The sequence below is a fragment of the Notolepis coatsorum genome (assembly GCF_963971535.1).
Source record: "Notolepis coatsorum genome assembly, chromosome: 4".
Classification (NCBI taxonomy): domain Eukaryota; kingdom Metazoa; phylum Chordata; class Actinopteri; order Aulopiformes; family Paralepididae; genus Notolepis; species Notolepis coatsorum.
The window spans coordinates 176638528-176661705 of NC_140168.1; the positions used below are offsets into that span (position 1 = coordinate 176638528).

Sequence of the window (23178 nt, forward strand, 5' to 3'; positions counted from 1 at the left end):
AATAAATAACAATGTTGAAATTGAGAAGTTTGGAGTCCGTTTTCTTTTTCTTTTTTTAACCTGAAATAAACATTTTGTTATTACAGAGAGTAAAGCACCGAATTCTTTTTAGTTTTGTGGTTTTATTTGACAGGACCCACAGCAGTGCGCAATTAAAAAAAAAAAAAAAAAAAAAAAAAAGTTTAACCTCAATAACCACAATGTTATGTTTACTGATGTATACAGAGGTATATCTGCACTAATAATAAGGGTAAGAAAACATGAGATAAGCACCTTATCCTGTCTGTGACCTTAACCAGGATAATAGCAAGTGTCCCCTTACCCTTTTCTGCTGTTCCAGAAGCTCCTGCTCCTCCATAGCACGGGGATCACCCTGCCACACACACACACAAGTTTCTTAACCGAGCAATATTCTAACTTGGACACAAACACTGCAATACAAAAGGAGACATTAGAGCGAGACTGCAGGTCTTTGCGAGCGCTGCTGCCGAACAGGATTCTCTCAGCAACTTGATATAATATCATTTTATTCCTAGAGTCAAACTTAGAAGTAGAGACGCACCGATACGATACTGGCATCTAATATCAGGTTGATACCAGGATAAAATAGGACAGCAATCAGAGGACCCCCCCCCCCCTCTCCGATACCAAAAGCCACGTATAACAAGCAAAGAGACGTGCGTTTTCCCCACACGGAAGCATATTTGATCCCTCTAAAAAGGGAGAACATTTATTAAATCTCAATCATTTTTGTCCGCTTTGATCTCCAAAACGAACTAAGTCTAACACTGTTGAGAAAGCACTGGGTGGGTTTGGTATTCAGTAGGGGTGTAACATGGTACATGTATTTGTACCGAACCGTTTCAATATGGGACCTTCAGTTCAGTATGCGCGCTGTGTACCGAATTAATACAACGTTACTTTAACTACATGTAACATTCTGAAACCCCCCCCACTGTACCGAAATGAACCGTGACTTCAAAGTCGAGGTACGTACCAAACCGTGGTTCTTGTGTACCGTTACACCCCTAGTATTCAGTCTCATTAAAGGTTTAGCAGTAGTCAGAACGGGCACGGAAACAGTAGTACTGGCGCATCCCTATGGAGAGGTAAGTAATAGTAGTAAATGTGTCCGGTTCTTACCCCCCGCACCTGGTGCTGCTTGGCCCGCTCCTCCTGCTGGATCATCATCGCCGCCCTCTGCTGGGCCATCTTCAGCTGCTCGTCCTGGGACAGGCCCGGGGGCATGCCGGGCGGCTCCATACCCATGTGCATGCCAGGCGGCGGGGGGCCTCCGGCCATCATACTCATGGCCTGGAGCATGCCCATACCAGGGGGCATGGGCATGGACATGGGGGGCCTCGGCGGCATGCCCTGCATCTGGATTGGGGTGGGAGGGGTTAACATTCACTTGTCTACTTTAGTTACTTGTATATATTATATATATATATATATATATATATAAGCTCCTCAAAGAAATAGTAGTGTCGAGCGGTCAGGTGGCGTAGCGGAGATTGCGCTCATCACCAACGCAAGAGACGCTGGGTTCGAGCCCAGCTCTCGGCGTTGCTACCAGCTTGGCTGGCCGTTCATACTAATACAATTGGCAGTATTAGGGGGTGGGAATCTGGCGTTGTGGACAGCGACGCCTACAGGTCAGGTCTCGACGCTTGCTAAGCGGGGGGAGGACTTGGTGGAGATGGCGTGCCCTCCCACGCGTTACACTTCACCAAATGAGAGTCCTCGCTGCCAAGTGAAAAGAGCATCACTGGCTTGACGGCGCACATCTCAGAGGAAGCGTGCGTTCGACATCAGGACACCCTTGTACCGACTCGTGGGAGAACATGCGTACAACAACCAGGTAGGGGAGGGGGGGAATTGGCAGGACTAATTGGGACGGGGAGAAAATCAGAGAAAAATAGGAGAAAGAGAAGGTTTGTATATATAAAAAATAAATAAAAAAAAGTAGGTGTGACCAGGCTGGTGACCAGCATGAGGAGGAGGTGCCAAGCTGTTGTAACTGCGTATGGATCTTCCACACGCTACTAAGGTCCCAGACAGTGTGAAATTAATAAAGTGTAAAGATGACCAATATGTGTTGTTTCTTCCTTATTACTGTGTGGTTATATGTAGTCATGTATTGTATGTATATAATGTTGTTGTTGAACCTTAAAAAACAATATAAAACTATTTAAATTACTGTGAGAGTGCAATCATCAATATTGCAGGCGATTTGGGCACATCTTTTTTGGACACACGGGTATAGCGGTGTTGCTCATTCCACGAATGCACGCTCCTTGTTGTACCCCGTTGTAAAGATGACTAATCAGGCTTTGCAACTAGGGATGTCGGATATTATCGGTGTACCGATTTTATCGGCCGATATTGGCTGATATGTCATATCGAAAATTATCGGTATCGGTTTAATATATATATATATATATTATTTTTTTTACATTTATTTAACCTTTATTTGCCCAGGCAAGCAAGTAAGAACAAATTCTGATTTTATTTATCGTCAAAAGTATGCATAATGTTGTGTTAATTCCACGACAAGAGATATCAGGGTTTCCCATTAATTACCTTGACTGTGTAGTCCCGCCACAGTTGTATAATGAACCAAAATAATAATTATACTTTTTTTTTTTTATATACAGTTTGCCAATAGGGATGTATCAGTAGTATTGGCAGTGGTAGTAGTCGTAATAGTAATCCACTATATATTTTTTTCTTCTAAAAAATAAACCAGTTCAACACAGGTAACCACTTTTGCGTAATTTCTTTGATGGCTCAAATGTATGCTTTCTAGTCCAGTGGTTCCCAAACCTCTCCCCGAGGCACCCCAGCCGTTCCATGTCAGAGCTGCCGCGGTATTGATATTTTCCTTACCGCACGAATTTGCGAAATATTTCCTACCACCGCGGTTATTACCGCACAGTGCGCACAAAAAAAAAAAAAGTTTGAATGCATTTTTTTTTTTTTTAGTAGTCTACTCTTATAGCCTGCCTCTAGTCTAATGGCGCTTTTCCACTGCATAGTACCTACTCGACTCGACCCGCTTTAGGCACCTGGTACTTCGTTCCTTTTCCACTGCAGCCAGGTACTACTCCGTTTGTCTCCGTGTGGGGATGCAGGCGGGGCCGCTCGCTTGTGTACACTGAAAGCTCCGTGGGCATAGATGTCCGAGGGCTTGCAGCAAGCCAGAGTTTAACACAGTTTCAATCAATCAATCAATCAATAACAACATTAACCAGACTCTCGTTGCGTCTATTCTGCCAAAGCTAACGTTACCTCTCATTGTGTATTCTACCAAGCAAACCCGGGTTTAACGTTACCTCTCGTGTATATCGGCTGACGGTAGTATTAGGCTAATAATAACAACAACAAACTTAACACATCAGCGATCTTGTTGTGACACTAAACTCTCCGCTCGGTGGTAAATTGGGTTGATGTCGGTTTTGTTTCATCAATAAATAAGGCAGAATACACAGTGAATCCATTCTTTTTTGTTTATTGCTTGGTTCTGTCGCAAACAAATCCTGAATGAAATGCATCCTTAGCGAGGCAGTAAAGATGGCGGCGTTCTGTTTTCGTTCAGAGGCTACAAAGTGTGACGCGTCTCTCTTCTGACCAGTCAGTGGTCTGCAATGTTTCACATGACTTTTCTGGTACCACTTCTACCCAATAGGGTCGCTTGGAACCGAGTAGGGTATATCTGCAGAGCCGCAAGCCAACTTTATTATTATGATAAAAAACAGCGGTGACGCGGTATTCAGCCTAACTCTGCGGTGAGCGTGATGCAACAGCGATACCGCGGTAATGCGGTTATCGCGGCAGCTCTTCCACCACCAGCACACCTTGATTAAACTAATAAAGGGCTAGTTAAGTTGAATCAGGTGTGCTGGTGGTGGGATTTAACAAATACATTGAACGGCTGGGGTGCTTCGAGGAGAGGATTGGGAAGCACTAGTCTAGTCGATTTTGTGTTTTGAGCACAAAGTTCATCATAGATCTAGCCTCTTTATTTTGCTCTCAAAGAGCACCAGATTGATGCATTTAACTTTAAAATGTACACAAAAAAAACTAGAGGGTCGGAGGTTCACCCCTCATAGTCTCTGAAAATCCTGTGGGAAACACTGGATATGTTAATTACCTGAAATTATTCCGTTCGGTATCGGTTGATATCGGTATCGGAAATTAAGAGGTGGACAATAGCGGTATAGGTAAAAAGCCAATATCGAACATCCCTATTTGCAACAATATAAAATACTATAACTATACCAATTGGTATAAATAAGGGGGAGGAATAATCAACCGAAATAACGTTTCCAAACTTTTTTTTATGAGTTTATATATAAAAAGCAAGTATTAAGTGAGCTCTCACAAAATTATTTGTATAAAGTATTTGAGATGTTTAAGGACACATTGGCTTTGTTTGAACGTCATGAACTATTTAAACATTATCTGGCGTGATGTTGACTGGTATAATTAGCCATCATTTCAACGATTGCCTAGGTATTGATAAACTTAGCGTTGCTGCTCCTCTCACCAAGCTCCAACCAGGGAACAAAATAAGTACCCGCCAACCGCCAATGGCGGGCAGATTTAAGGTTTGGCGAGTAACAATGAGAGGTCTGCCCGCCACCTGGCGTGTAACAAAATAGTTCATATCGATACTCTTATTTTGAAATCCTGTGGCGGGTCTCATTTCCGCCCCAAGCGCAGCTCCAGTAATAATATCTATGGCTCCGGCAGCTAACAACGTTCGGTTCATATCGATACTCTTATTTTGAAAATCCCCACGGGCCGTGGCAACTCGACGAGTCATATCCGCCCAGTCCGGTCAAGCAGAGGAGCAGGGCTACACAGTGTTAATTTTGGCAGCTATTTTCATTTTAGTTTTAGTCTTAGTCATGTGTCAAGTGCTCCTTTTTCGTTTATCATATTTAGTCATCTGCATTTATTTTTCGTTTAGTCAGTTTTAGTCAACTAAATGTCTGAGCATTTTAGTCTTAGTCAGTGTTAGTCTCGATTTTGACTTTGTCTAGATTTAGTCGCAGAAAACTGATGATTTTTGTCTAGTTTTCGCTAATGAAAAAAAGGCATTTTATATTTTTATATTGTAAATAATGCAATCCTATTTATTAAGTATAGTCTAGCCCAAACCCTATCAGCTGATTCACAATAAGTTCAGTAGAAGACTAGAAGCCCAATACAATAGTAACCAAACATTCCTTGAAATGGTCAATAGATTCAGAAAAAGTCAGACATGGAATGGAACATATTCTGATTTAAATAGCTTTTTTTTTTAACCAACAAAGCAACATTAGGATAGTGTAAATACACAGTACCCACTGATTGCAATTCTTACTGGGACCTACTGTACAAATTTCACACACACATTCCCTTTTGTCCCTCGAGTCGTACCGTAGATCGCTGACGTCACTTAAAATGGCGGCCCCCATCAGAGCATTCGGCTAATAATATTAGCTTAGCGACCCTGCCACAGCACTTCTATGTGCATAAAGTGTGGTAACAAAATATCACAGCCCCTAAGACTGGGAGCGTTCTAACTCTACTGAGCATGTACCCAACATTATATGAAAAATAAAAAGTCATTACAACGTTTTAGTGCACTTCAAGCGCTAAAGGGATTCATAACTTATAGCAGGGACAATCTCAGTGTTAGTACTCGTCTGTTTCTTTTCTTTTCATACTAACATTACCTTTTTGAGTGAACGTGGTCTTGTCCTTGTTGTATCCATGTGTAATGTTGATAGTAGTGGGTGTACACAGATGAAAGAGAGCAAGTCTGTGTCTGGGATATAGGTCCCGACTCCCAGGCTATTAGCTATTCTGGCAGCCTAGCCATCCTCTCAGCCTCCGTCGTCTTAAATGCTATGTTCTTTTGGTAGAACTGTTCGGCTGCCGCAGGAGTGTTGAGAGAGTAGCAGATTCCGTTCATGGTTATTGGTATAAGCTGTAGTCACGAGAGACCTGGGACACGGTTTTTAGCCTCACGTATGTAGCTTGGCTTTTAGTGGGCCATAAACGCTGCAGAGCTTAACCCGGAAACGGAAAATGCTGAAATAATAACGTGACTTATTCTAAAAGTTATAATTATTTTGTCTCATCTTGTTTTAGTCAACATAAATTAAGAGAGAATTCGTCATGGTTTTTGTAAACTACATTTGTGTACTCAGTTGTGGTCAACGATATGTAATTAACTATTTAGTTGCGTTGGCGTCACGTGGTCTTCAATAACGTGACGTCACGTCTCGTTGTCGTCTTGAAAAAAACCTTTGTTGACGAACAATATGTTGTATGACAAGGACGCTAGTTGCTACCCAGCTGCTCCAACCCAATAACACATGCTACCCGAACTGTACAATCAAAGATGTATTATGTTCTACTATAATAGTTCCATATAATAGTTCTATTTCTATTATTATCAGTTTTCCTGTCTGTACCCAGACCCCCATGGTAAATGGACTGCATTTATATAGCACTTTTATCCAAAGCGCTTTACAACGTATGCCTCTCGTTCACACACTGACGACGGAGGCGACCATGCAAGGCACCAAGTGTCTTGCTCAAGGACACTTCGATACACTGCCGGGATTTAACCGGGAACCTTCAGATTAGCAGATAACCTCAATTTCCCCAAGGGGATTTATATAGGAACACTTGACATGTGCTGTGATTTACCTGTGAGCCCATGGATTTGTCATCTTTGTGTTTGATGAGGAGGATCCCTGTCTGGATGAGATAAACAACAGCCTTATATTAATATATTGTATATATGTATATTGACTGAACACTTTTTTGTTCATGTACTTTTGACCTTTTCTATGTTATACTTTTTTAATCTAGCACACTCCCAGGAGCTCATACAGGGAAAAAAGCATTTCAGGGAAAAGTAGTCTTTATTTTACTATGACAACTAATAAACAAACTTGAACTTGAAGAACTTACCATAATAATAAGTTAATTATAAAAAAAAGCTAAGCCAAGTTATCATGTCTAGAATGTGTAATCATTTACCCGGATCATGTATCCCTTCAGCCTGTCCATCAGTTCCTCTCTGGGGCCTTGGGAAAGAGGGAAATTGTGATTGGATTATTTCCGTAAAAAGAATACTGCCTGGTAATTATAAAGTACAAAGCCACTAGTCAAGTCAGTTAGCGTTAGTTCTTATATGAATGAATGAAAACTTTATTAACAGATTGCAGAATGAGTACAATACACTAAGTATGGCTCAATACACACAATTGTTAAGGGGCTGCAGACCAGAGAAAGACGTTTGTCTTGTTTACATCAGGGTCCCCCATTTTCAATTCAGTGACATTTATGACATACACAACATACATGACATTTATGGCATAGGGACATACATGACGTATTTAGTACTGTTACATTTGTGACATATATGATATGCAAATATACAGTACTGTTACCCCTAGATCCTGACAGAGAGTATATACATATGATGGGGAGGGGACTGTACATTAGGAGGGGGTGGGACTGGGAGAGAAATATACATACAGTGGGGAGAAATATCAGATCATTATTTCCTGACACAACCCGGGTCGCCATTCGCACCTGGACCCTTTGAAATGCAGTGACGTTAGATTTTCTTCATCCTTATGTCTGAATAATTGGCTTCGTGTTGCACCTGATAACATTCGGGTGTGCAGCACATAATATCTTCAAGTGCTCTACGTTAGCTGGCCAAATCCCCGAGGTGGCTAGCTGCTACTTCGCTAGCTGGCAAATTCATTGAATTCAAATCCATTTGTTGCACGGTATAGCATTAATGTAGACCGTCATTTAATAGCTAACCACCTGCTTGTAGCCCGAAACTTTCATTCAAGAGTGACCACGTAACGTCAGACACTGCAGGCCTGAATCCTCGCCGCGGAAGCTAGGCTAGCAGCTATGCTAACGTTAGCTAAACAACACAGTCTTTCCTCCTCCAAGGCGCATTGCCTCTCTATCGGTGTTTTCTTACCCATTGTGGGCGCTCCCAGCTCCGCCAGCTTTTTCTGAAGCTCCGGGTGGCTCCATGTGTTCAGCGCGGCGATAGCAGTCCCCAAATCGGACGGGAGAGAATCGGTTCCCGGCGGTCCGTCGGTTGCCATGTTGAGATTCTTCTTTCAAGAACGACACACAGACACGCGATCAACGACACTCCTCGCGAGGCATGACGGGAAAACATGGGCTCGTGGGACATGCAGTCCAAAGTGAGGGCGCCCGCGTTTTTCATATTCAACCAGTCGGTGTCAGTGTTTGCAATGATTGCTGCTTGAATTAGTCAAATACTTTGCTTTATAGTTTGACACAAAGCCCTATTTTAAAGCCTTTTTTCTCTCTCTAAGGGGCACTGGTTTGACAGCAATACAACATAATTTTCTTGTGGTTACAATAGCTTAGCTAAACTAACGATAGATTAATAGGTTATACGAATGAGAGGCTACAATTCAAAACAGAGACTGTACATCAATTATAAGTTATAACCTAATACAGCTTGATTGGTGAATTGACATTTCAGAAAGGCAGGAACAAATCAGAAAGGTATTTCCACATACAATGAATTTGATTTGGTCGTTTTTGGTTACATGAACGGACAGACAATTACAATATGCCACATCAATGTGGAACGCCCTACCCACACAGCTGTAAAGGAATGTGAATCACTACCCACTTTTAAAACCACTCTCAAGGAGCACCTACGGGAAACTGCAATTCGAAACTGGCCCCTGTAAATGTCCTAACTCAACCCCCTCCAATGTAAATGTCCTAACCCAATAATACACGAGACGCTCTTCTTGGGACCAAGTAAGGTTTCGTCGATAATCCAATGTACAGTTACCTCCAGGTCCCACCCCACCCACCAACCACCTCCTATGCACAGCCCCCCCCCACCTCATCCAATGTACAGTTTCTTCCTCAAATGTATATAATCTTTTTTTTTTTTTTTTTTTTTTTTTTTTAACTCTTTTTGTATCACAAACAGTACTGTATTTGTAAATCTGGTATGTCATAAATGTATAGATGTAGCAGTACTGTCTATCTGTATGACGTGGTGTATGTCATAATATGTTATGATGAATTGAAAATGGGGGACCCTCATGTAAACAAGACGAAAGTCTTTCTCTGGTCTGCATCCCCTTAACAATTGTTTGTATTGAGCCGTACTGTATTGTACCCATTCTGCAATCTGTTAATAAAGTTTTCAATCAATCAATCAATCAATTCGGCGTTCTCCAGCGGGGGGGGGGGGGGGCACATACTGTATGACTCGGACAGTGATAGCAGGGCGTTTCTAAATATTATGAGCGAACAGGGGAGGGGATGTAACGAACCTAAACATGGAAGGGAACAGAGAAAGTCGGGCAGCACAGTGAACATACAACTAACCGCGTTCAAAGGAGCTAACAGCACAAAGGTAAGCAGCACAACTCCTTTAATACTGGCTTCAGTAAACTTCCTCCTCTGTGTTTGGGGTGGAGTAGTGCGTGTATTATTAATAAAGTCATATGCGGTATCATTATGAGACATGAAGGGTGAACGTTGAAATTATAGGCTACAAACACGTTTGCACGATTCGGAAACGTTGTAACAATCGTGCAAACGTGTTTGTACTTTGTAGCCTAGAATTCCACCGAGCTGCGGCCGACGCTCTCTTCTTCAGACCAACAACAAACTATAACAGTTTACGCATATACTAGGTTTAAACATGTTTTATTATTACTCTTGCGGAAACGGGACCAATTGTGAAACTGGGGTGTGACCGAAACGGGTCCAGCTGTTGTTGTTCTTGGGTCAACTTGTTGAGAAGCTGGTACTTATAGAGTTACAGCTGGACGCGTCCCGATTCTATTTGATGGCAAATTGTATCTGTTTCTGTCCGCTCGACTTTTATCTGGTGAAGCCAGAGCCGACTAGTAGGCTCCCTGACTCAGATATAAGACATTGATCAAAAACACCCAGTCACACCCAGTAAGCATTCGCCCATGTATGGTTTGTTTATCCAGCTTAAAAGGTTAGACACTTAGGCTATTTAATTACACTTTGCTGAAGCCCAAACAGTGTTTGAATGAATGAATGAATGAATGAATGAGAACTTTATTTAACAGATTTCAGAATGGGTACAATACAGTACGGCTCAATACACACAATTGTTAAGGGGATGCAGACCAGAGAAAGACGTTTGTCTTGTTTTTCATCAGGGTCCCCCATTTTCAATTCATAGTGACATTTATGACATACACAACATACATGACATCATGACATTTATGGCATAGGGACATACATGACATAGTGAACTCCCTGACATATGACCCGCTCTGCTATAGGGAAGGCATGTAGAATTACACTGTGGACACACTAGTGCTCATATAGGTAGGACTACTGGACACTTCAAAAACAATGAACAACGAATTTAGCCAGCAAAACGATTCATTCTATACAGCCCAATCTCTCTCTCTCTCTCTCTCTCTCTTTCTCTCGTTCGTTCTCTGCATAAAGATGAAGGAGTCTGAATAAAATTAGGCCTAATCGAAAGAGGCGGAAATTACATAAGGATTTTTTTTAATGGTTTGCAGTCTATTATTGATTTATATGAATTACACCATATCCTGGGTTTTGTACAGTTTAAGGGTACTTGTGGACCTGATACAGGCAGAAAGTCCCTGCAGGTAATGGGCTACTCTACCTGTACAAAATCCATATTCTCTTCACCGTATCTTATCAAGGCAAGTAAGCAACACTATTTGGTAGGGGTGTAAGTAACAATACCAACCAATACCAAAAAACGATTGTAGATTCTCCTCTCCCTTCTCTTCCCTTGGTCTCGCCCCCCAATCTTTGGTATAGATGTATTTTTGTGTGAAATAATGATTATTTGAAGTCTAAAGTCCTCCTCCAATCATTAATTAATCACCAGAGTCAGACAAGAAGATGAATACAAATTTACTCTCTGTGCGTTCAGTAGAAAACGATCCAACTGCAAGATAGCTTCGTTTAGCACTAATGAATGGAAGTGGATACGGATCAGCTAACTGTTGGCCAAAAACGCTGCTCCCGGAGTTTTAAGATATAGGCTAGCTGATGAATGAATGAATGAATGAATGAATGAATGAATGAATGAAAAACTTTATTTAACAGATTGCAGAATGGGTACAATACAGTACGGCTCAATACACACAATTGTTAAGGGGATGCAGACCTGAGAAAGATGTTTGTCTTGTTTCCACCAGGGTCCCCCATTTTAGACATTTATGACATACACAACATACATGACATTTATGGCATAGGGACATATAGGTATTTAGTACTGATACATTTGTGACATAAACGGTATTCAAATATACAGTACTGTTACCCCTAGATCCTGACAGAGTATATACATATGATGGGGAGGGGACTGTACATTAGGAGGGGTGGGTGGGTGGGAGAGAGATATACATACGGCGGGGAGGGAATATACATGCGGTGGGGAGGAGACTGTCTATTAGGAGGTGGTGGGGGTTTTGGGCATTTACGGTGGCCAGTTTAGAATTGCAGCCTCCCGTAGGTGCTCTTTAAGAGCGGTTTTGAATGTGGGTATCCATTTCCTTTAATTTGAAAGGCCTCTCGCTGCAGATTATTTGCTGCCGTTGTACCATCACTATCTGCGATGCAATGGATTTGCATCATCAACAAATAGGCAAATAAATAGACAGATACTGTACAGTGTAGATGGATACACCATTTTATAGTCGCTATCTTTTACAGAAGGTAAACAATATTATGGCCTGCTATATTATCCAGGCTTCTCCACAGTGCTGCTATATGATTAGAATCTGCCTCTAAAGATATGTTTTATACTATAGCCTGTTCCACCCCAGGTGAAAATCTGCATAAAATGTATACCTAGGTAAATGGAATATTGCTCCACTTCTACAAGGGCTATTTGCATATTCTTGGTATCTAGGAACATCTATGGACCTCAATGAATGTATTCTCAGTGTCAGAAATATTGTGTCTATTACTAGGCTTGCTTAAATTGTGATGAAACAAAGGAAAATATGAATTATGATTTTTCTTTTCATCTTTGACAGTGAATAAAACCATGATAATAATGACCAAACTTAAAAAACTGCCACTGAGCTCATTCAGTACCCTCTTGAGATCACGTGTACAAAAGATCTAAGGAAATTGATAAAGGGAAGATGATCAAACTGAAGGTTCTGTATATACAGTACTGAATTCTCCCATCCGGACCAATGCAATTTGAAATATTATTATAGAATATAGAATATATGCTTATACATTACCTTATTATAGCCAATTCGCACATTTATATATATATATATATACATATAGTATCTTTCAAATGGCAGAGTTCAATTTGGATATAGTATCACCAGGCGTGCATAATAACAGATACTGATATTTACTGTAATCGACTGTAGTGTACTATTTTATTTCCCCCACAGTGTAACCATTTTGAAACTAATTTCAGATCTAATTCTTCCTACATGATAACAATAGTGTGGAGAAACTGACTGGGTTTCAATATTTGTCAAAACGTTACCTTTTGTAGCTTATTATCGCGAATCATAACAATTATTGATATGATTCATTCAGAACGCTGAACTTTGAACCACCATAGTATGTGACAGGAAGTGTAGATCGGAGAAATTTCAACACAGGCCGATAGCTAGCGATCTTCTCTACAAAATGGCTGCAAAAAAACTACAATTCCCATGGTTCAACATTTCCATTTCCGGTTCCGGGTCAAATAGACTATCGCAAATAGAAAACTTAAAATGATATAAGTACACTTTTAACCTATTGCTAAACTATTGCCAACCTAACGTTTTACATTCTACTTGTATTTGTGACATAGTAGTGATATTAATACTTGAAAACGGTTGATTTTAAAATCACAAATTATTTTGCATCTTCATAAAAATATGCCTATAATTTAATAAGGTCAAAAGGGGTCGGTACCGACCCCGTCGAGTGGAACAGGCTATTCTATAATGTTGTACAACATTAGTTAGGCCGACACGTGCCACTTGAGATGCAATGTTTTCCAAATTGGAGAAAACATCCATATAATTCTGTATGATAGAATGTACAATAGTGCTGTTACCGTATATATACATTTATATATTTATTTTTACTGCCCATATATATATATATGTCTATTATATATCTGCATATAATCCTTATCAGGGTTAGAAATTAAGGGGGGCTTGGGGCAAAATGCCCTTGAAAATTGACCAAATGCCCTTGAAAATCAGTTAAGGGGGGCAAGAAAAGCCAGAGACAGTTTACTAATTATATAATTATATATATGCTCTACAGTGCGAGCATTTCACTCGTATTTGCCCCTAATAATATGTGTGTGCGAACCGGAAAAATCATTTACTCGCAGTGTGCGAGTGAAGATTACAAACAGCTCTGCTGTTAACACATTGGGCGCCGGGGGTTGTGCCCATCATTGTACCCAGTCTGCCACCGTTGAAAGCCTATGGAGATGTTTACCTTCTTTGCAGGGCTATAACTTTTTAAATTGTATTGCTATATTGACATTACTATGGCCCATTCAACATCGATTATCTATCGTTCAGGATGTGGGAACGTTATATTTTTTCATTCATACATTGTTGTGTTAATACTGTCTAGAATATAAGTATGTTTTTAAGCTTTTCTGCTGTAATTCCAAAAACGCTAGTTATAGGCCCTGACGCATATGATAGATTATCGATTGGCGTTTCTTTCCTATACACACGATATTAAAAAATTCAAATGTATATGATCGGTATACATTATGCTTCATCATGCGTGAAGGAAAGGGGGGGGGGGTCGTTTATAATTCCCTGATCGTCAGTAACGGCTTTATTTAGTATGGGTTGATATGTTGAGCAGATGGTTTGCAGTGAAATGAATAAACAATCGGGCTGAAAATAACATTATATTCCTCTTATCGTTCGCCGATGAGACTGGAGGAAAAAGATCCCAATTATTTGACGTCGATCTCCTACATCCATTTCCGGTTTGTATGGCGCAATAAACGCCTAAATCATATAGATTATTGCATTTCAAAAGCGATCCAAATGCACTAGAGTGTTTGTCTGGATCCACGTAACAAGATATGACTGCCGGAGGGATTTCCTCGACGCACCGATCGCCACTTCCGGTTTTGGCGAGAGTGTAACTCGCCTGACCATCCACCAGGCGGCGGTATTGAGGCGTTGCAATCTCAGACAGGGTGCCCCTGCAGTCCGGAGGGAGGCTGGATGAATTATGAATGCCATGGCGAAAAAATGTAATATTGATCCCAAAAACGATTTACGCCGTTGTTGGCGTTCAACGCATGGCGGGCAATAACGACTTACGCCATTTTTGGCGACCAATGTGTTAATAGTTCAGAAACTACAAGTCCCACATTCCACAAGGCGCATAAACGTCCAATCACAGTAGAGTTTCCTGCGGTGACGCGGCTGGTTTCATGCGAGTGAAAGGAAATCAGAACACAGTACGCGCTGGAAAACAAAGTCACGGTACCGGCATAGGCAAGTTATACATTCAGAATCAGACAACGCAAAAAATTCAGCCAGCCATGAAGCCCATTCATTTTTATTTTGAGCTATTGCTCAGATGTGTGTCCCGTTTGCACATGCACATAGTAAGCCATCACTGGGAACGCTCAGAGGAAAGGGGGGCTGAGAATATCTGTATCCATATCCTGGGCACGAAATTAACTTTTTGACTCACCGGCCAGTGGCAGGTAGATGGGAAAAATCTACCCGCCAAGCATATTTCTTACCAGCCAAATTATTTTTTTAAATAAAATATATATATTATATAATCATACTTGTAGTTGTATTATCTGCGAGACATCGCCACCACGCAACAAGTCAAAATGCTTGCTAACTGCAAACAGCTCCACTGTCTGTGTGTATACTCGAGTAGCCTCCAGCAAGGATTCTCCGGCGCTGCAGCTGGACCCTATACTCTACATTCAGCATGCCCTCATGTGATGGAAGCCAGGGGCTCGAATACGCATCGAATCAATGTTATAAGACATTGATATCAGGAGCTATCTGCTAGTCGGCTAGATAACGTTAAGACAACGCCTCGGTGAAATATTTAGTTTACTGGGAAATTTCATATAGAGCTAACGTGAGCTAACGTGAGCTACCTAGCCAACGGAGGTATTATGCACTACTAGACTGTTGCTGGAGAATTTGTTGATATCAGGAGCTATCAGTAGCTAGCCGGCTAGATAACGTTAGACAATGCCTCAGTATTAAACTAAAAGTGAATAGTTGACTGGGTCATTTTGTAACGGTAGCTAACGTTAGCTCACGGAGGTCCCACTACACTAGAGCAGTCAGCAGACTCTGCCCGAGGCAATAGCCTCTGTGTTTACATGGGTTTGGGAGGGGCAGGAGGAGGAGGAGCAGGCAGCGCTGCATGTCTGTGTGCTTGAGACAGCGAGTGAGAACTCCACTAAGAATGGATCATGTTTTTCGATCGGTTACGCCAAACGTAAAATCTGCCCGCCAATGGCGGGTGGCGGGCTCTAATTTCGTGCCCTGTGACTGTATCTATCTGTGTGTGTGTGTGTGTCTCGCTCTCTCTCCCTCTCTACATCTCTCTCTCCTGAACCTATTTCATTCAAAAGGAAGACATTGAGGACAGTAGCTATACGTATAAATTATAAGTCGAGTCAAGTAGTCAAGTAATTTATTTATAGAGCACATTTAAAAGCTCGAGAGCCAACCAAAGTGCTGTACAGTACAGTCAAAGCATAAAATCAATGTCCTATAAAATACACAAATACAAAAAGGCAGGACAGGACAGTACATTAAAAAATTAGGACAAGCGGATAGGGGAGCACAAAGTACAGTATAGCACACCAGGGACAGAGGAGCACAAGAAGAGATACAAGAGGGAGGGGGCAGGATAAAATCGCATGGGAGTGTGTGGGATAGGGTGTGGGAGAATCAGGATTAATCGAAGGCTAGGGAATAAAAGTGGGTTTTTAAACGGGCCTTAAATGTCTCCAGCGTAGGGGCAGATCGAATCTCCAGGGGAAGCTGGTTCCATATTTTGGGGGCTACGGCCTTGAAGGAGCGATCGCCTCTCTTTTTTAGTCTGGTGCGGGGGGGGGGGGGGGGGGGGGGGGGGGGGGGACCAGCCGAGCCTGGTTGGAGGATCTTTGTGACCTGGGTGCTGCATAGGGGGTGATGAGCTCGGTGATGTATAGGGGTGCTGCACCCGATAGTGCCTTGAAGGTGGGGCTGGGCGATATGGCCTAAATATGATATCACGATATTTTCTGACCTTTCGGCGATACATGATACACATGATCACATATGTTTTTACCAAGACAGTATTTGAGTTTGCAAGCTAACATTAAAGACAAAATAAAATACCCATGCATTTAGCATTTTTATATTATATATTAGATTTAGATTATTGGATTATTAGATTATATATTGCATATATTTAGCAATGAGATATTATATGATTTAGATATGAAATATGATGAATTGAAAATGGGGAACCCTGATGTAAACAAGACGAAAGTCTTTCTCTGGTCTTCATCCTCCAGTCCACTGTTGTTGTATTGAGCTGTACTGTATTGTACCCATTCTGCAATCTGTTAATAAAGTTTTCATTCAATCATTCAGCCGGCAACAGAATAATTTTGATTGACAGTCGAGTCTGCCAATTACGTCGCACCGCTTGCACCCGCCCTGCTGTTCTTAGCACCAATCGGCAAGCGCTATTAGTTTTTTACTTTCCAGACGGTCCTCCATTGATTTTGACGCGAGAGCTGAACAACGTTAGCTGCCCGCGGCCGACGAGTTAGATTACCAGCGCACCGCAGCATGACTAAACGAGGCATAATGATTTTACTGCAACGAATGTTATAATAAAAGCCTTTCCATACATCTGTCTGATTGAAAACTTTATTAACAGACCGCAGAATGGGCACTACTCAGCACCCGGGGGGGTCATTCTCATGAAATCAATGATTTACCATGGCCATGATCTTTTCTAAATAAAGGTTAGCATTTATTCAAGTAAACAAAACATAATATTAAAGATAAAAATGTGCTCTTTCTTGTACAATGAGTTGTTTACTCATAACAATTAATTATTTTAATATTTTAGTACATTTTGTGCTTAAATTCTCATTAGCGCAAAATACGTCCACATTGATTTCTATGGACCATTGACTTAATTTTATATTTAATAAACTCAATGTTTCTCTAAAACTTTATTAATATTGTTTATTTATTTGTGTCATCAAGGAAATTCTGATGAATTATACAATTACATTTACAAATTAATGATTTTTTTGTGGAAAACATAATGTCCATGGATGCAGTTCTCATTCTCCGCAACAGTTTTCACCTTCCTGTTAAGACTACAGTATTTTTTAAATAAAGTTTTATTGTCCCATGATGCATCACAAAGAAGACAAGCTAGAAGATGGCTACAAGGTAAGTTAAGTCACATCAATGGTTAACACTTAAAAGTTCTAACTTCCCGCTTCAGCCCTTGTACACGACAAAATTGATTCTCATTACTGAAACATGAAGTATTACTTGTTTGAAAAAAGTTTTGATCATCAATATTTGATCAATACAAAGGTTAATACATTCCTAACATGTGCCATGACATTTTTTTGCAGATGTCATCATGGCTTCTCCATTGTTAGCTAAAAATGCTAACTCCTCTCATCCTCCGCAACACACTTCTCATATACCGCAACATTTTAATGGGTGTTTCGGTAATGAGAACTTCTCTTTCGGCAATGACAATTTGGTAACACATCACATAACTTTGTCATTAAATAGTAATAATTGGTAACACTTCAACATTAAGTGTTCATAAGGTTGTAATTACATAGTAATAATAAAATGTGTATCATCAACAGTTCATTTTGATGTAATTTACTAATTTTCCTGTTTCATTGCAGACAGTCAGCCACTGAGAAGAAGAAAGCGTTAGCAAAGGCTAGGCTAGCAAAATTCAGAGAAAAGGTTTACAACAACCCTGACCTGCTAGATGAGTACAGAAGGAAGGAGAGAGAGGTTAGGGGTAGAGCTGCCGCGATTACCGCATTACCGCGGTATCGCTGTTACATCACGGCCACCGCAGAGTAGGCTGAATACCGCGTCACCGCTGTTTTTTATAATAATAATAATAAATTACCCTCCTCTCGTTGGGCTTGCGGCTCTGCAGATATACCCTACTCCTCTATCGAGGTTCCAAGCGACCCTATTGGGTACCAGAAAAGTCACGTGAAACATTGCAGACCACTGATTGGTCAGAAGAGAGACGCGTCACACGTTGTAGCGTCATGCAGTGTGTTACCACCAATCGGCAAGCGCATATTAGGTTTTTACTTCCTGAATGTCAGCTCATCACAACACGGCTAATAACGTTAGCTTTAACTCTCCGCCGGAGTGGACTACCATCGCTCCTAAGGAGTACTAAACGAGACATAATGATTTTACTGTCTGCAACGAATGTTATAATAAAAGCCCTTCGTTCTATACACTTGTCTGATTGAAAACTTTATTAACAGACCGCAGAATGGGACAACTCAGCACGCTCTGAGCAAAGAAAGGAACTGAGATATGAATAGAGTATTGCTTGCCTTGCTATGGTCCGGTAAATACGCTGATGTTATTGAACGTATAACTATATAATGTTAATGCCACAAAACAAATGCCTTTATTATAAAGTAGTAACTTTATAGTAATAATAATAAGAAAGGGTCGGGGGGGTTAGGGGTAACCACCCCTGCCCGCGACACCGAGTGAACTGCGCACGACCAGAGGGGAAACTTCGAATCCGTGTTTCACTTTCAATAACTAATGCGTGCTTGCCGAATCCCAAACAATATTCATGCTGCAAAGTCATCCTCTAAAGATAGACATTTAGACTAGAGGCAGGCTATATGCTATAAAGAGTAGACTACTACTAAAAAGAAATGCATTCAATTTTTTTTTTTTTTTTGTGCGTGCGGTAATAACCGCGGCGGTAGGAAATATTTTGCAAATCTGTGCGGTAAGGAAAACATCAATACCGCGGCAGCTCTAGTTAGGGGGGTTGGAAATTGTACAGTCATTAGCAAACATGCTAGTTTATAGGAAGCCTCATACAAGTGCTATACAAATAAAGTTATTATTATTATTATTATTATTATTATACAAGCCATTTAGTTGATAGGATGTCCAGCTTTCTGGCCCTTACTAGAGGATGTGTACACACTCGCACTTTGTAAGCCATTCAGTCCCTACTGTAGGACACACACACACACACACACGCACACACACACAGGGAGAACCCTAGGACACACATATGCACACACACTAGTGTAGGGTCTGTCCATATATGTTTTTCCTAATTTTATGGTATGCTTCCTTTCCATTTCTAGATATCAAAAACGAAAGGAAAATGGTAAGATCAAGAAAATGGAAGATCTTACCTCCAAACAATATGAAAGGAAACAAAAACAATGGAGAGAGAATTCGAACAGGCATTATGCTAAAAAGAAAACTGAATGCCATCTTGGATTTGACCCCTCTCTCCATCAATGAGCCAGATGCCACACAGGTACCGGAGCAAGATGGCCACCAAGCCCCCCAGAACTGCCATCAAACTGCCCAAAACCAAAGCAGACGTCCAGGTAGTACCAAGCCCTCCCGAGCCACCTTTGAACTGCCCAACACCAGAGCAGACCTCCACCCCCAAAGCAGGAAGAAAAAGGAAGGCAACCATAACCTCACTGAGGTCAAAACTGAGGGCGACAAAAGATCAACTGGAAATCCAGTCCCGAAAATACTCTAACCTAACAAAGCAGCTTAGAAGGCTACAAGAAAAAACAAAAAAGGACCAGCACCTTTGATAGGCACCATTGAGAAGAGAGCCACCCACCGGAGAGCCCAAGACCCTGCCCAACAACAGCCAGAGACGATTGATGGGACATGTTGTGAGTCGTTTCCAGGATGACAACTCAACTGTCATCAATGGCAAAACAGGGGAAGTCCGCAAGAAAGGACAAGTGTTCAGGAAGAGGGCACTGACTGACACTATGGAGAGACTACATGTTAAATATTTCAGTCAGCATCCTCGCTACAAACTCTCAAGGGCTCAGTTCTGCAGACTGAAGCCCTTTTGGACCGTGAGACCAAACGTTTCCCAAAGAGAAACCTGTGCCTGCAAAATCCACGAGAATCTCCAATTCAAAATTAAGAAGCTTCACCAGCTTCGGATAGTTGCCACACCATCCACAACTGAAATAGTTGAGTCCTGTGTCTGCAGCTCAAGTGATATGGAATGCATGTACAGAAGGTGCATTCATTGCCAAGGCAAAACCTTCCCTACAACTATTGATCCATCAACCAAGGGAAACATAATTTCCTGGGACCAGTGGGTTACCCGGACAGGTAAAATCACAAAAAAGGGAAAAGATGGTAGATGGTGCACTGGAGGAGACGAATGTCAAAAACACAGCACTGGAGAAGACGCACACATCTATCGAGAAACTTGTTGCCCTCACTCAGGACCATGTAAATAAACTGGCCATTCATGTGTATAACATCCAGCACCAGTTCCAGAGGCTGAAGTCACTCAAGGAGAGCCTGTCGTGGATTTTAACGTCTCCAGGGATGCTTAAGTAAATACAGAGACAAGAGATTGGCCTTATGAGCGTGCAAACCACGACACGTTCTCCACGGGCAGTCTAAAACAGCGCAACACTGCCAATCAGGTATTCTGAAATAAAGAAACTGGAGCAGAAAGACAGCCGGAATACTCACGTTAAATGAACACAGGTTTATTAGAGAAGAAAAAATACACAAATCTCATATTGACGCTGTCTGTCGTGCGGCTACTGTGCCGAGTCAAGCGAGCACATTCAGCTGGGGACTAGAAAGGTGCGCTCAGTAGAGCACAGATATCCGCTGCGGCAGCCAGAGAAAAGATGGAATTAATGTACTGTATGCATTCAGAAGTGCTGAATAAATGTTTTATGGACCCATAATAGTGATTATTTATTATTTAAGTTAAGTTTTGCCATAATCATATATTTTTCCATAATCATAATGTAAAGAAAGCAATACGCTTGGACCAGCACTCTCAGATTTTGGTAGATTTAATCGCAGCCTGAAACAAACATGTTTCGGAACTGTAATGTTCCTTCTTCAGTGTTGATGGCTAGCCGATGTTTGTTTCAGGCTGCGATTAAATCTACCAAAATCTGAGAGTGCTGGTCCAAGCGTATTGCTTTCTTTCTATTATACTCGACGGGATTTCAGCACCCAGTGTTATAATTTGTGAGCGCAGTCTATCTTGACTTTTCATAATCATAATGTTCCACAACATTGGTAAAAAAAAATTCTATTCTATGAATCATTTTCGGGCTTTCGGTTTTCGGCCAACTGTTTTCTATTTTCGGTATCGGTTTCGGCCAAGAATTTCCCATTCGGTGCATCCCTAGTTTTAACAGTTTTTGAGAGAAGGATAAACATGACTTAACGATCAACCCTGTTGTGGGGCCCCAGAGGATTAAGAATGTGAAATTACACTTCACAAGCCTTACTGAGAAAGAGGTGGCCGTCCACATTGATTACAGTGAGGTGACCACCCACACTATTGTAATCTATATACTATTTATTTTTATTTATGTATTATTTATTCCGCCAATTTTTGTCCACTAACTCCTGCCAGAGCTTTCACACCACACACAAGTGTAGGGTATCAAAACGACCGGCTTGAGGGCGGCTAAGTGGCGCAGTGGGCAAGGCGTTCGCCACTAACGCAGGAGATGCTGGGTTCGAGCCCAGCTCTCGGCGTTGCTTCCAGCTTGGCTGGTCGTTCATACTAATACAATTGGCAGTATTATGGGGTGGGAAAGCCGGTGGGGATTGGATGTTGTGGACAGCGACTCCTACAGGTCGGTTGGTGCGCCTGTACAGCAGAATCAGGAAGTAACGGGGGCAGCGTGAGCCTCCCACGCGTTACCCCTCGCCACTGAGAGATTGCGCTGTACAGGTGAAAAGATGCGACGGCTGCCTCCTCGTGTACCGGAGGGGACACGTGATGCAAGGCATCGTCATCACTGCAGCCGACCAGTGGGAGGCATGGTCTGGCAACGTTCGAGACAGGGGAGGGGTGAATTGAAGGGAGAATTGGCAAGGCGAAATTGGTATGGGAGAAAAATGGAAAAGAAATGGGAGAAAAAGTGGATAAAAAACTAAAAACGACCGGCTTGGTCTAACTCGAGTTGCTATAACTTTTTGGAAAGTTTCACCGCACCGTTTGGCTACAAATCGACTTTAAACAGGAAATGTTGGTCATAAGGAATGAATGGCAGAACATTCTAGAACATTTGTGATGTCACAGTATGATGTCACAATAGAACATTCTAAAACATTTGTGATGTTACAGTATGATGTCATAATAGATCATTCTAGAACATTTGTGATGTCACAGTATGATGTCATAATATAACATTCTAGAACATTTGTGTATCTATTCAACAATTCATAGACCCTTTCCCGTTGGCCGACGGTGCACAGGCATCACCCACACTTTCACAATTTCCCCACGCGGACAGCTAGCTAGCCGTTGTGGACACTCACCTTAGGCATCTTGTTTGAGAAATGCAGGCTTCAGTCTGTGTTGTTTAGTCTATCTGTCTGAACAGGACTGATTAGTCCTGTTTCAAGATGCACAATGAGATCTTCTTCTTCTTCTTCTTCTTTTGAATTTCCGGCAGAGTAGACGCATCGTGGCGTATTACTGCCCTCCACACTTCTTTTGATGATCTCTTCTTCTTCTTCTTCTTCTTTCTTGGCGTATTTCTTCCCTCCTCATTTCTTATACTACACTAGTGGTGTTCCATCTTTAGGCCTCTTCAACTCACACTTTCTCCTTCTTCTCTGCTCCTCTTGCCTGTCCAATACTAATACATACCCTAACGCTATATCCTCTGGTACAACTCTGAAGCATGCAGAAATGTCAGCACTGCCTCTGTGATCAACTGGTGGTTCTCATTATCCATGCCAAAGAATGATTTAAGAGAGAAGGAAGAGACTCCCAGCTCTTCCAGACTTTTATAAAAGATTTCCCTCTCTTTCCTATACCTTT

The 23178-nt window shown here is 41.6% G+C and overlaps 2 protein-coding genes across 2 annotated transcripts in view; one reads left to right on the plus strand and one right to left on the minus strand.

Annotated features, from left to right (window-relative positions):
• The window catches only part of sf3b2 (splicing factor 3b, subunit 2), a 50020-nt gene extending 41873 nt beyond the window's left edge, over positions 1-8147 (minus strand). The window contains exons 1-5 of the mRNA XM_084312890.1: positions 8012-8147; positions 7045-7091; positions 6709-6759; positions 1144-1380; positions 323-373 (exon numbers count right to left, since the gene is read on the minus strand). Coding sequence (XP_084169016.1) covers positions 323-373; positions 1144-1380; positions 6709-6759; positions 7045-7091; positions 8012-8141 — 516 coding nt within the window. The 5' untranslated portion in view covers positions 8142-8147. The remainder of the gene's footprint in view (positions 1-322; positions 374-1143; positions 1381-6708; positions 6760-7044; positions 7092-8011) is intronic.
• Positions 8148-9319: 1172 nt separating this feature from the next.
• Positions 9320-23178, plus strand: part of capn1 (calpain 1) — a 126870-nt gene continuing 113011 nt past the window's right edge. The window contains exon 1 of the mRNA XM_084312569.1: positions 9320-9448. The gene's annotated coding sequence lies outside the window, so the exon portion shown is untranslated. The remainder of the gene's footprint in view (positions 9449-23178) is intronic.